Source organism: Apteryx rowi, unplaced genomic scaffold (assembly GCF_003343035.1).
Source record: "Apteryx rowi isolate R43461 unplaced genomic scaffold, aptRow1 scaffold_1, whole genome shotgun sequence".
NCBI classification, from domain to species: domain Eukaryota; kingdom Metazoa; phylum Chordata; class Aves; order Apterygiformes; family Apterygidae; genus Apteryx; species Apteryx rowi.
Window position 1 is genome coordinate 5,598,928 of NW_020447196.1, and position 14,918 is coordinate 5,613,845.

At 38.4% G+C, this 14,918-nt stretch overlaps 2 protein-coding genes across 6 annotated transcripts in view; both read left to right on the forward strand.

Annotated features, from left to right (window-relative positions):
- DYNC1LI2 (dynein cytoplasmic 1 light intermediate chain 2) overlaps positions 1-7,941 on the forward strand; it is a 31,062-nt gene extending 23,121 nt beyond the window's left edge. For 2 of the 5 annotated variants that reach the window (XM_026058319.1, XM_026058330.1), the window contains exon 13: positions 827-3,852. In XM_026058319.1, coding sequence (XP_025914104.1) covers positions 827-933 — 107 coding nt within the window. In that variant the 3' untranslated portion in view covers positions 934-3,852. Of the gene's footprint in view, positions 1-826; positions 3,853-5,864; positions 6,391-6,908 lie in introns of those variants that run through there. The other 3 variants (XR_003252248.1, XR_003252246.1, XM_026058340.1) reach the window with 3 other exon arrangements.
- A 4,423-nt stretch (positions 7,942-12,364) lies between these two features.
- CMTM4 (CKLF like MARVEL transmembrane domain containing 4) overlaps positions 12,365-14,918 on the forward strand; it is a 44,781-nt gene continuing 42,227 nt past the window's right edge. The window contains exon 1 of the mRNA XM_026059807.1: positions 12,365-12,544. Within this exon, the coding sequence (XP_025915592.1) occupies positions 12,365-12,544 (180 nt within the window). The remainder of the gene's footprint in view (positions 12,545-14,918) is intronic.

The window sequence follows — 14,918 nt, forward strand, 5'->3', positions numbered from 1 at the left end:
ATCTATTTTTTGTCTAAAAATGTAGCTTTTTAATCTTAAATGCTTGTATGCTGTGAGCATTAGAATATATTGTTCCAATTTTAGTGATTAATTTGTCTGTGGTTTTAAAATTTTCAAAATAAGCCAATTAACTCTAAACTGATAGTTCAGATAGAGAATTGGTACAAAGTTCTGAATCTAATATAAAAATGTAAGATACGCCTTTGCCTGAAATACTTCAGTGTGTCTGTTTCCAATTGAAGTCCTTTGAAATGAATTCTCTGAGATATTAAATGAATATGCAGTTCATGTCCCCTTTTTTAAGGGGAAGCATTGTCTGCTGGAATGAGAGTTCCTCCTATTAGCTGTTTAATATTAAAATTCAACAAGTATGGGTGTAACCAAACAAATATGATTTTTTTTCTTTTTGGGCAGGTGCCTTATGTACCTTAGAAGGCTTGTGATTAAAAACTAGGTTGTAATAAACTGCTTGCTATCTATGCTAATAATAGAATTGTGTGCAGATGATTTTTTTTAATAGAAAATTGTAAATGTGGTTGCTTTTAAAATGTCAGTTGCTATTGGATGTATCACAGATATTTTCATACTTTATGCTACTGTACAATTCAGCATTTCATCTCTTGGAAACAAATCAAGCCTTTAGTATTTGTAAGTCTTTCCATAAACATTACCTTGCATTGGGTCAGGCTCTGTGTTCTTTAGGTAGTGAAATAATAAATTAAATAACAAATTGACAGAAAAAAATGACTTTAAGAATACTTGTATTCGTTAGTTAAAACATTTCCTTGAAATTAGATTGCTTAAATCTTGTCATTTTTATTTTTAGGACAAAAAACAGTTTTGACAAATGTTCAAGAGGAATTGGACAGGATGACTCGCAAGCCAGACTCTATGGTAACAACAAACTCTCCTCCAACAGAAAATGAAGCTTGATAACGCTTAAAAATGCATATGTAAATGACCAAATAACTATGTATATTGATCTGATAAAACCAGGAATTTTCTGCTATGGCAGATGCTATCAGTTTTCTTGGGGCAGGGGAAATGAGCTTACTATGTCATTGCCTTGTCCCAGTAAAAAGTGCACATTCAGGAAGTTTGCATATAAAATCCCTCTGTATAAGATAACCATTTAGAGTTTATATAGGGCAATTCTTTTGATTTTGGAGGTAAGCAGGTGCAGCTGCATTTCCTGTTGTGAAAAGCACAGAGAGGCAAAATGCAGAATTCTTAGTAAAATACTACTACTGACTGCACACAAGGCAAGAAAGAGAAATGAAATCCTCTTTCAGAGTTAATGGAATTGGCTACTTGTATGTTTGCAAATGCATTATATACTTGGAAAGGTGGTGGTGGTGTAACAAAGCATTAACTAGATGAAAGAAGCCTAGGTAGGGAATGCAGCCCTAAAAGGGGAAACAGATCTGGTTCAGTAAGAAACTAGAATGTTGGATTGACTGGAGAGGAGCAATGTTATTAAATCCTGTGTTCCACACAGGGTAAATAATCACTGTTTTAAAAAGACTACTTTACATTGGAGATTTCCAAGCCAAACACTAAGCATCATGGGAACTTATTCTTGTTATAAACTTTTTTTTTTAGTTTTAAGAAAGTCTAAGAGTGTGGATGCCCTTTCTGGTGTAGCTGACAAAGGGAGAAACTATAACTTGTTTAGATCCAAGTGCCTGGCACAGCGTGTGATGTGTCTTTAGAAGGTGCTTGAACTTATTGTGCACTGTAGTACAAACAGTCACTGTTTGGTTTTATTTTAAAATCAGTAGTTTGGCAATTTGTATTTAATTTTAAATCCTGTTTTCTGATAGCTTCTGCCTTTTTTATGCCAAGAGGCTAGCCTATGAAGAATGGTGGGTGACATATCATTTTCCCATAATGAAATGTGCTACAGAATACTCAGTATTTTTTTTTCTTACTTTTTGTAACTAAATATTAGCTACCAGGCTAAAATTGATTCCTGCCTTACACCTATGGAGGTTTTTTAAAAGCTTTCAAGGCCCTTGTTTCAACCACATCTGCTGCAGGTGCAGCCAACTCCAATTCTGAAGGTAACCTAAAAAGGTGTGAATGTGTACCTGATGAACATAGAGTCAATAACTGGTTTTGTATTTCCTTTAATGTAGCATTTCATTTGGAAAGATGGCTTGTGGTTGTCCCCACAGCTGTAACGGAGTTCTCTCCATGGTCACCTAAACCATCATTCTGTAAAATCAAACAAAACTGCTATGGTTACTGAAATGGCACTTTGGTTTTATATATGGTATGCTTGTTTTACATGTACACACTACCATAAATTAAAAATACCAAGCGTATTCTGTGCTCTTAATGCTGAGGGGAAAAACCACAATTTGAATTATGCAGAGTTTACTTTTTATTGATATGAACTTGTACTAAATTGGATGTCTGGATATAACTTCCCTAATATATATTGTTACTTAAATATACAGAATTAGATTGACCACTAACACAGTACTGGTTGTTAACTTCAAATCCTATGTTACATCAAGAGGCTGTTCTTGTAAGTCTGTCTAAATATTATCTAGAAAGCTAAGAGTATTTACTTGCCTCTTTGACAAACATTAACATAAGTATGTTATTTGTGCCAGTTTTTTGTTGAAAATATTATAATTTTTTTTACTTTTTTTTTTTAATAAAGGGTATGACCTCAAGTTATACAGTTGTCTAGATAACAGTTAAACTAAGACTGTGGATGGCTAGCACCATGTGAATGTACTTCCTGGTGTAATGGGTGCCAGTTGCAAGTTACTGCACCAGAAGAAGTAATTACATACTGTCCTTCTGACACTAAGAATTTAGACTGGAGACTAAAACATCAAAAGCAAGACAGGAACATTGAAAAAGTGTGATCATAATAGGATATAGTTTGAAAACCTCAGTACAAAACTGCTCTTTTTTTTTTTTTTTTTTTGGTATTCTAACATGATAAGCACTTTCTCTAGCAGTATGGCTAAAACCTACAATTGAAGTATTTTCCATTTTTGTAAGAATGTTAAATTTACTAAAATTGATCGAAACTAATAATGTATGATAACATACCAGTTTTGCAGAAAGATGCTTCTGACAAAACAGAAACAGGTTTCTGGTTTCTAATTGCAAGTGAATGCTCCTAGTTTATTGAAAGAAAAGTTGTAAGTAATGTAGTGTCCTGTGGTTGCCAAAGTCTGTCAGCTTTGGTGAGCTGCACAATTGTTCTTCTGGTGTCTTCAAGCATTGGAACCAAAGGCCAAATTGCAAACAGCCTTTACATTTTTCAAGTGAAACTTCATTTTATTTGCAGATACACTTGTATGGTAGACTGTTTAAACTATTATATGACTATATTTATATGCATTATAGTGACTGCATCTACTGTTCATGTTTGAACTAAGAAAACAAAAGATGAAATCATTCAACTTGAAGCAATTAAAAAGTTTAAGGATTGGCCCTCCATAAAAATGCTATGGTTATGCTGCTTGATTTTAAGTTTGCACTTTTTTATTGGCATTTTAAAAAGCTGTTTAAACTGAACAGAATTTCATATTTTATTTAATTTAACTACGTTGAAAGTGACTGCTTTGTACATCATGAACTTAACAATATAAATGCTGTAAATGAAAGTTCACTGTCCTGTGTACTAAGGTTATTGGGTTTTTTTTGTTTTTTTTTTTCCAACTTACAATTAGGACTGCAAATGTATCAAACACAAACCTTAGTCCAGTTGTATGGCTTTAACCAGGTGCAGTATGCAGTCATGTGGAATCTTGCTTTCTAGTGCTGGCAAAATGAGGACATGTCTTTAATTACTGGCTTCAATAAACATGAATCCAGACTGCTTTATGCTGTGCTTTGTTTGTTTGTTTTTAAGATCACCCTTCTATAGTTGTTTCTATGGGAGCAGAATATTAGTGAGTCCTGTGAACAGGAGAAATGAATAGGCTTACGCAGTTCACTGTGTGGAAGATATCTTAGTAACAGCTTCCTTCTTGGGAGGTCCTGTACCAGCCTTTGCTACTGCGACTCCTCTCTGGAATTCAGAGCATGCGTCTTGTGTAAATTAAGCCAAGCTGGTATAGCTACGTGTGCAGGCGGAGGTGTGCTAGCAATAGCTTATAACGTGAACAGTTATGTCAGCAAAACTGCTTTTGATGCAAAGTAATTTCTTTCATGCGAATTGGGAAGTAGTTGTATGTCTTCCCAGGTTAAAATGTATACCATATATTGTTGCTGGAATACTGTATCAAAGCAGAGCGTTGGCCTTAATTTTCCAGGATTAAATTCCAGGTTACCAGAATTTTAAGGAAGAAGTTACTGGTGCAGTGCAAATGCCTCATCCTCCAATAGCAAAGAAGAGTGTTCTCCCTTTGACAGGTGTAATGAGTTCTTCCTACTGAGCATAGAGGTAGTAGATTGACATAACTAGGATTTGTTTTTCCTGTTTTACTTCATTGTTACTTTAACTGGATGTCTGTATGTTCTGCTGCATAGGTTGAAGTTCTAGGTATTTAAGTGTTTCTTAAGTCACCTTATCTTTTGAAATAGAAATTGAGCAAGCTTATAGTTTCTAAAATAGTTTCTGTAGAAGTGAATCCTTATGAGGCCATGAAGCAATGATCATTTTAGAATTGTCCTAATGCTTCATGTTTGTAAAGATTTTATTAATGTACAGTAAAGGATTAAATGCTGTAAATTTTAAAAGGACTAAAATTAACATGGTATTTAGAAAAATACTTTGAATATATTAAGAGAATTATCTATTATGTTAATTTGGGAGGTTTAAAAAAAAAACCTTGCAGGCAAACTAAATGAAGATTTAACCTTCAGATATGCTGAGGTTGAGGGTGACTTTCTTCAAAGAGACCATAACCATGGATAGAATTGGAAGAACACCCTTGTAATTTTTATGTTTACTTTGCTGTTGTTTATATATATATATATATATATATATGTACTTTTTTTTAAAGGAAATGTCTCCGAATTAAAAAAAAAGAGGAAAAAAAGCCTTTCTGCTTTTAGCTGGCTAAAAAAATAATGGTTAGACCTTCCCTTTCCACTCCCCCAAATACAACAATGCACCTAAGAGTATGGTGCTGGCATTGTTTAGATATGACTGATGCAAAAGATTTGACTTGTCAGTATAGATTGGTATGTATCACTGTTGCCCTCTGAAATCGCTGTGTACTTTGAGACTCTTGTGGCTACGAATACCAGAGCACAAACCAGTTACTGGTGAGGTTTTATTTAAACTGTAAAAATAATTACATACTTGCAAGAGATCTGTGTGTGTTGTAAATAAGGGAAGAAATTAATTTTTTCTATTGCCTATGTTTGCAGACTTTATATGCGGCAGAGTCAACACGGCTAGTGATAACCTTTTTACCTGAAGAAAAAAAAATCTTTGACTCTCCTCTCCCCTGCTATTAATTATAATTATGTTCTATTGGAAGATATCCTTGTGTATTAGTATGAAAGAAAGCAGACATTGCTTTCAGATTCAGCTTCATCACTGAGAGACACCAAAGTTGGATTGAGAAGTTAACATTAATAGGTTTCTGTGGATGAAATGCTTTGAGTTCCAAAAGATGGTAGACTTGGGATCAGTGCCTGTAGATAATAAGGCTGCTTAATTTAGCACTGTAAGATGCTGTATTCATTACTCATAATGTCTTCTAAATTATTATTTTGTGGCAGAATTTTTTTAAGCCAAATATCCTCCAAAGAGCAAATTGCTTAAATTTTTCCCAAACAAAAGCAATGTCATTCACTTCTAAGACTTTTCTTAATATCGGTTAAATGTTTTCTTTCTATTTTTGAGTTGTTTTAATTGAGACACTTGGGTTCCTTTGTTTCAGAACGAAAGCTGAAATGGCAGTGTCCAACCCTAAAAGAAGAGAGTCCTTTCTGATCATGCACAAGGGAGCTGAATTAGGTTGCACAAGCTGCCTTTGAGTGTTTGACTTTTCGCTGTGAATATTCACTTAATGCAATTTTTGGTGCTTGTTTGTATTGTAACACTCAATGTAGCTTCTATGATGCAGGTGAAAATGTCATCCTTGTCTTAGACTTGCTAAATGCTTAAAAAAAAAATCCTTCAAAATATGCCAGAAGGGTGCTTGCAGCTAAAAAGTACTAGGAATATTTCTGTGTGAATATTCACAAGAACGCGCAGTATAATATTGAAGTTCTTGAGGAAAGGAAACATGGAATTCTAAATCTCTGGCACTCAGTTTACCACATCGAGTGTTCAAAAAAACAAGTGAGGGAATGAAGTGACAGTGTTAGAACTGAGTTGACAGAAAAGAGTGAATAAGACCACCGCAAAGATAGAGGATGGAGATGGCCATCGAGGCTTGGACCAGATCAAGTCCACGCCATGAGGTATGTATCATTCATCGGACTTTCTCACTAAGAGACTAGAGCATGGAGTGCTCCCTGCTTTGCACACTTTGCCCACATGGCTGGCTGTGATTTCTGTCTTGCCACATGTGGGCCATTTCTCCTGGGAAAGAGCCCTGCCAAGTTTTTGGTCTGACATCAACCTTTCGGCTCTCCTGCAAGGTAGACTGGGATAGGCAGTAAAGGCCCCAGCCAGGCACAGCAAGGTCACAGCATGGTCACGGTGCAAGTAGGACTGGTGGGCCTGTGTGATGGGAGGCAATGTATGCCTAAGCCAAGCCGCAAGGATTAAAGCCTATACCTGAAGACAGACTTAACGTGCGTTCTACATGCAAGGCAAACTTGGGTGTTCCACTCATGTTTAAATGACCGTATTGATCGTGTCTTAAGTATTAGGATAAAGGTGGAGATGTGTGTTATTTGCAGTGGTTGCTAGTACTTAGTGATTTATTATCAATATAAAAGTTTTCATTAAGCAAGTTAAAACTTCTCTCTTCCAGGTGAAGCAAGTGGTTATCCATGAAGGATTTTGTGCACTGACCGTACTTTGGAGATTGTTAGAAAGTGGAGGTGTTCGAAACTTCAGCTGCCCTGAAAGATTAAGCTACTATGCCCATACGCAGAGAGAAATAGGAAAAACTTCATTTTACTAAAGATCAGCCACTGATTGTGCAGAAAATCTCTTAAGTCCAATCAAAAGCAAAAAGGGCTAGGCTAAGCTCTTGGTACTTCATTAGCCAAACCCTGAACTGGACTTATCCAGCTTAGTTGTGGAGTCCAGTAAGGAGATCCATGTAGACTTTTATTTATTTATTTTTAATCTCTGCTGAGATTTTGCTACATGACTCAGCTCACAAATGCTCAACAGCTGTCACCTGACACTATCCTATCATAATAATTGTTAACTCTTCTTGTCGTGGGCTGGTTTTGAAGCAAACAAGTGGTATATTAGCCTTTGAGATATTTAAGGGGTTTGGGGGTCAGTGAATTAATGCTGCACTTTGTATATGTTATTAACCTTAGTTGTTAAACACAGGTTTATTTTCCTGGGAAAAGCACACATGCCCTGGAATAATACTGGGTTAGCAGTAGCCCACCTAGCTTAGCTGTTTCAGGATGCTTTGCTTTAAAAACAGGTGATACCTTGCAAAAATGTTATGCTGGGCTGAGAAATTGTCAGTGAAAGTGGCAAGATCTGAAATGCTTCAAATTTAGCAAGAGTCTATCAAAATCTCCCCAAACCACCTTTTAGTCGAACAGAAGGTGAATGAAACTTTTAAGCACAGCTCTTAAGATAATTTTGTCTCCCCCCTCCCTTTTTTTTTTTTTAGCTTGATTTCTTCTGCTTTTGCATTTGTGCTGTCAATCCTATCCTACCCCCTCCTCAAAAATAACTTCTGCATCTTTTGGCCAACTTCAGTAAGTCAAGAAAGATCTCAGAGATAACTGAGTTAATACCGGTTGCATGAAAATCAGTGGCTTGGTGAAGAAGATAGATCCAAAGATTTCCTCTGCATAGGGAAAGATTGCCAAGTAAGTTTGGCTAGTCAGTACACAAGACGGGCCAAACAAAAATCTGTCAGTCTGCACACATGGAACTTGGCATAGCACTTGCTTTCTTTTGCTCAAGCAGTAGTTAGAGGATATAAATAGGAGTGCTAAGCCCTACTGTGTGTGAAAGGGGACCCTCCGGGGGGTGCTGGGTCATTTGGCTCAATAGGAGGGGTGAGGTGGGGAAGGTAGGAAGAGAAGACATAAGTCTGCAAGGAATCAGGATTTATTAGTTCCGCTGCATGCAGCTTCTTAGATTTGGGGCCATATGCCTGCCGTGAGTTTATAGCCAATGACGGAAGACTTCAAATTATTTTTCCTGTTTAAAAAAGAAAACTTCCCTTCCATGTTTTTATATATATATAGTCTTCCCTTACAGATCTTTTTATTTTATATATATATATATGTATATAAATACACATATAAATAGATTTGTAAGGGAAGGAGCCAAATTAGCTGAATGTAAAGTTCTGTCATATGTAGGAATTTAAGTGCTGCTGCTAAAAAGAATAAATATTTTTTTCTTTGATCTACTATCATGTTAGCTGATGTTAGCAATAACTGTAGGTAAAACAAATTCAGAAGAATGATTAAAAAATTAACTTTCTTAAGCATTTGCAGTGCTCCCCAAGAGCAGTGGATGGATTGGCTTGGTTATGTAACACCAAACACAGTGTTAAAGCAGTTGAGGTCAGTTGTTTTTGCTGGCCCATTTTGTCCACGGAAAGAAAGAATGTAGTGAGTGTACTTCATCTTTTTTAAAGCCTGCTAAGGGACCTTTAAAACTTTGCTTATGAAACAGGGTTTATATAATTCTTCTTCCTCCCCTTCAGCTCTCCACCTCCTCAAAAAATAAAAATTGGCTCTTTCCCTCCAAAGGCCTGCTATATCCTACACACTCCATCCTTTCTCTTGCTAAAAAAATACTGCATATCACAGGGACAGCGTGGCTGTACCCACACAGTCAGGGAGAACTACTGTTTTCTGACTGTTTTATGTCTCGGTGTTTTTATCCTATTACTGGAAGACAACTACCTTTTTTTTTCCCCCTCCTCTGGTCAGGGCTTTTCCCCCCCTTTTGTTCACTGAATTCTTGTAGTGCCATGAACACAGTAAACACTGCTGACAGTCTCCTTGCATACTTTTCAGTGTGCTTTATTATGCAGAATTCTTTCAAAAGAAATACAGCCCACAGTCTTGGCTGATTCCCAGCACTATTAAAGGTCCACTGGCACTTTTCTTAGGAATATGAGGTTTTGCTTCTGTTTTTTATAGAAATTAATTTCACCACCTAGCTATACAGAATGTCTGCTGCCCATCATCCCAGACATGGCTGCAAGGTTACCCCTATCTGGCATGTGCAGACTGCACGTTTCCTTAAAAGTTTTTGGAAGTGAAAGGAGTAAGTGACAACTTCACAAGTGATGAAGGTAGGGGGGAGAAAAAAAAAAAAAAGACTGTTAGAAACTACTGGAGCAGATTTTGGTTTCTAATGCTGGGGGAAAAAAATTACTCTTTGAATGGGCCATTGGTAATAGTATATAAAATCACATGGTTGAATGTAGGTTCATACATCTGGAAAGTAAGGGTCTAATTAATTTTATTGATGATGTTGCCTTTCTTGATTTCTTTTCTGAAATCAGGAAATGGTTCAATTCTGAAATAAGGTTCCCTGATGGTGATGGTGAAATTCCAGGGGTGAAATTCTCACCTGTCCCTTGAACAGATGAAACCAACCACATACAGCGCCCTGGGACAGGGCCTGGGGCGGCTTGCAGCCACCGCTGCCTTCTGGTCCCGGCTGTGAGACCTTATGGCTGTCCCGTGGTGCTCATCTTGGAGGAAATTGTTGCACACAGATAAAGGGCCTCTAGGGCCTTTCAGGGCTGCTCTGTTTATTTTTGAAAGCATGAGCGGACGGGGGTGTAGGTGAAGGTGTTCAAGTATGCATGCAGTAACGACTACAGGATATGAACAGGACTCACTAACGCTTCCTGTTAGCAGTTCTGCACTTTTTAACTAGAGCTTATTATTTTCATCCTTTGCACTTCAAAATCTTAAGCTTTACTCCTAAGAATTAAATAATTTTTATTACAAAATGAACTAACCAATTTTTTAGACCTATTAACTACAGTTTTTGCTAGAGGACATGCCCTCTAAGTTACGTTCTTTCTGTTTCTCAGTATCCTATCATGGATGACAGTAAAAAATTCAGTGTTAAATTTAGGACAAAATTTGAAAAATATTATTTTGAATTATAGTTTTTTACAGAGATTTTATGGACTAATCTTAGGAAGAAATTGCTGATGAATCAGGGTTTTAACTCCATTTTGTAGTAGAGCTGATGCTTTATTTCATGGCTTATGAACAGAATTTAGGTTTGCCTGCCCTGTGAACCTGAAAAGTATGAGCAAATCAGGTACGCTTATCCTATACACCCAACAACCCACAGACATAAGCCACAAGTGCAATCTGTCCTGAAGGTTTCTGGCGGTGAGCCAACAGATGCATCTGTTGTGCTGTCTTTCTCTAGAGTTATGCACTCTGAAGTACCCTGACATAGCCTAAAGATTTGAGAAACGGGCACTATGTTGTCAACCTGTGAAACTTTAAGGATGTTCAGTGGAAGAAGCTTTTACAGGTTGCCCTTCAAATTAATTTCCTTGTCTTTCCTTCCCTCTGCTTCTCTTTGTACTTTCCTCTGTTGATGATACTGTGCTTTGACTCCTAGCTGAATAATTCAGTTCTCTGCAAGGTAATGGCTAGTGTTGCTGGGCTGGAGCTATGTGAGTGACAGACAGCGCTGTCGTCCTGGGAGGCTGCACATTGCTTTCTTCAGCCGTGGTCGGGCACGGCAAGGGAGGACTCATTGTACCTTTGAGCCATGACCATCCCCTAGCAGAGGGAGATTAACTGGCTGTGCCAGTCTCCACCCCTGCATTCACTGAAACGGGTCCCTGGGAGACCTTTATTGTTATATATTGTACGAATTTCTAACTCTGACTCAGCAAAACTATTTGCCTCCTTCCCGTGCTGCCTGTAGCTACAGAATCAATGTGTGCATGCCACACTCTTACACCATGAAAACAGACTGTCTCCTGAACTAACGCACTTAAAAGTACCAGACATTTTCCTAAAGCAAGTTCTTTATTAGCCTTCAGGGTTGGTTGGTTTTTTGTTTAGTTTTTTTTTTTCTGAACTGAAAAGTTGAGGCAGCTTCAGAATTTTTTACATTGAGATATTCAAGGAAAAAAACCCTACTCTTCTATGCCAGAGTTAAACTCTAATCACTGCTCAGCTCTCCTGGAATTTGGCAGCATACCAGTGTTCCTTCCCTTTGGTAGGTCATGTGGAAATACTGGAGCACTTTCTTAAAGAACCTCTCTGCTCTTTTCAGGTACTTGCACAGATGTAACTTTCCTGTTTGAATTGGATTCTAATGCCTTTAGCACTCCTAACCAGCCTTTCCCCCAAGTAAGCACCATTCAAATCTACAAAATTTTACATATAAACATTAAAATACTTCAAATATCTTAAAACTACATAAATGCAACTTTTAAAATCGGGTTTTAATTTGATATTCATATTCAATTGCAATAGGATCGCATACTTTAATCTTGAAAATAAAATTTAAAAGTGCTTAATGAGCTCACAAGGAGTTCACAAGTTTATTCAAGGCCATTTATTAAAGGCTGTGTGAACAGCTGGTAGATGAGAATTGTTTTGTTCAGTCTGATCAGTAATAATATGTAGATTCTTTTCCCACTGTTTTTTATGCCTAAATTATCAAGTGGTTTCAGTCTATCACCACAGTCCTGGAGATTTTCTGATGGGAAATTTTTAATTCAGTCAAAGCTGGCTTAACTGTTTGGTGAAAATGCAGATCTCCAATCGCTTAATTATAATGTCTATGAATAGCATAGGCTTCCTCCCCTCTGCTCTATTCCTTGCTTGTTTCCACGGTTAAGGCAAACTTGAGCTGGATGTGAAGCCTTTCCTGAACACTGTGCTCTGTTTATTAGTTTGATGCTGTGGTGGTGTCTTGGGTGCTGGTCATTGACCCGGTTCCCCATTTTACAAGTCTTGGTATGCATACACACGGTGAAATGGCGGGCTCTGCTTGAAAGGCTCATTACTTGTAAAAACAAAGTTATCTCAAAGCAGTATGATCTGCCTTGGACGAATGCAATGACCTTTTTTACTGGATCAATACTCTTATTTACATATTAAATGTAGACTTCTTTTTCCCCTTCAAGTGCTACAGAGCAGACTAAAAAGGTGCCGTATCAGGCAAGAATGTGTGTAAAGGATTCCTTTGTTCGGTGTTGGCAGAAACCTCAGGAGCCCTTGCCAAGTCTGTCCAGCCCACCCACCCTTCCACGAGGACGCCAAGAAATCCCCCGCTATGGCTCGGTGTTGGCTTTATGCCATGTACAGTGAGGGGGAAGCACACTGCGCGGATTACGGTGCCGAAGGGGACACCGTGGCGGCGGATGGCGATGCCAATATCCTGCAGCCCCCAGGAGCTGCCTGGAGAGTCTGCGAAACCTCGGCCAGTGACACTGTCAACGGGCACAGAAAACAAGTCTCGCAGTTGCTCAAACAACACTTTCAATATTCAGAGCACAGAGAGCACTTACTGTGCTTTCCTCTCACGAGGTAGGCAATTAACTCCCTAAAGAGCAGAGGTTTTTCAATGTTTCTACAATTTGCAGCATTCTCAAAATGCTCTGATGATTTTAAATACATTTAGACTTTTTGTCCTCCATTTTATCGGAAAAACTAAGCAATTAAGAAGTTTGCTGAAGGTTGCGCAGGCTAAGTCAAGAAGCAGAATCAAGATCTCTTACCACCTCGCCCTTTTCTTAAATCACTCAACCATCTCTCCCCTCATCCTTCATTTGCCTCCTCAGACATCTTTTGGTCCTCCTCCAACATGCTGATGTGTTTTGGTTGGGACCACAAACAGTACATCAAAATAATGTTCACTGGGTATTTAAAAAATGTTTTCATTATTATGCTCACTGTGTAAAAACACCACTGCAGCCCTTCAAAACAAATGGTAAATGTCTTGTTACAGGCAAATGTGGAAACCAACCCTGTGTTTCTGAAACGACTGTGCAGTCTTAAGTTAAAAAGAATCCAGAAAAGCTCTTGTAAGTGGCAGCCACCTAGCCATGATATTTCCTGCAAAAAAGCAGCTTTGTGAGACTTCTAATATCCCCAGAGTTATACAAGAACTGAAATAAGAAACTGTAAAAACCTATTAGTCCCTCACAGCCAGCCCAGTGCCAATGCAGGATTTTCCCCTTATATTTATGATTTCATATTGTTAGGCTAGTTTTACATGACCCAAGCAACAGAGGTTTCCATCCTTGGAAATGTTTCCACGTTGAGGTTTGTTTTTTGTTTTTTTTTGTTTTTTTTTTTTGCTTCTCCTGCCATTTGTCCTTCACCAAAGAGGTAGAAATGTTTGTTTTCTTAAGCATATATCCTAACTCTCCCTGAGATTATCAGCCTCTTACAGCATGAGGGTGCACCAGAGAAACTATGAACTGACTTTTACTGGCTTGATAATTTCAATTACTTCTCCAGGTGACCAAGCAATGACTGTTAATGGTAGACCAAAAAAAGTCTCTTTCTCCATCCAAGGTTCTGTGGATGCTCTTTGATTCTGTCGCTTTGACCCTACTTCTTGGGATCTTTTATAGACAGACCAAAGAAAAGAAGAAAAATAGCTTGAAAGCAAAAAATACGCGGTACCAGGCAGAACCCTCTAAAAAAGCTGAAAGGGACTTTGAGAGAACTGAAAGGGAAAGAAGACGCAAAACACAAAGCTAACTGGAAAAGAAATCACGGGGGCGATAATCCGCAGTGTCCTTGGAAAACAGGCAGAAAAACTGTAGCAGCAAGAGCCCTTGCTCAGAGGCATGGGGAAGCTGCGAGGAGGATTAATGCATGTGAAAATCCATTACTAGAAACGTGAAAGAAGAGCAAGCAACGTAGACCGTCAAGGGAAGGAACAGGAATAGGGATCTGGCCGTTAAAGGCAGCGGCTCGCAGGGGACGATAACGATAACTCCCTGAATCCCAGCTCAGCCTATTGTGTGACACGCGCTCGCTCCCTGTGCGTGTGTATGTGCATATATATATATATATAAAATATATATATGTATGTTAGATGGCTTCAGCTGCATTTGATGTAAATGTATTTGTCAGGTTATGTTGCCCATTTCTCCTTATTTACGGTGACACAGCAAGAGAAAAAGAGTGTCTCTCCAAAAAGTGATTCGGAGCCTGTTTTGCATTTCCTTGGTAAACTTTGGTATTTAAAACAATGCTTAAAAACATTTCTAACACTCACAGAAGAATTCCTTGAAGATTTTCAGTGTTCAAACTACTACAAGCAGGTACAGCTTGAAACAGTACCTGAGAAGTGTGAACTATTTTATATATCTCAAAGTATAAAGTGTGAATTATAAATATTTTAAAAATTCAGTATTGTTGACTTTTTCATTGTTAGCATTAACACCAAAGTAAAAAAAAAAAAAAAAAAGCAATAATCTGCTAATGCCTTCCAACGTGCCAAAACCACCAGGAAGCAGCAGCTGGAGCCGAGGGACACTCGCTCACAAGTCACGGGCAATGTAAGATTCTGTGAGGCAGGAAAAAATACTCTGACACAAACATTTGAGATACCGATGAGTTTATGTATAACCTTTTCTCAGTACATTCAAATTAAGTCGATTTAAATTCCTGACAAAAGATGCGGGAAAGCCGCCAAAACAGTTAAAGCAAGGGAGGCGCTAGCGCGGCTGACGCTCGTTTTCAGCCTTCTGTGAAACGGGGCAGTTCCACGGGAAACGTTCAGCGCGCCACAAGCGCGAGCGGGGCTGCGGCGGCCCCCGCGCGAGGCGGCTGGGCGCGGGCGGCAGCGGAGGAGCCGCGGGCAGGTGCCG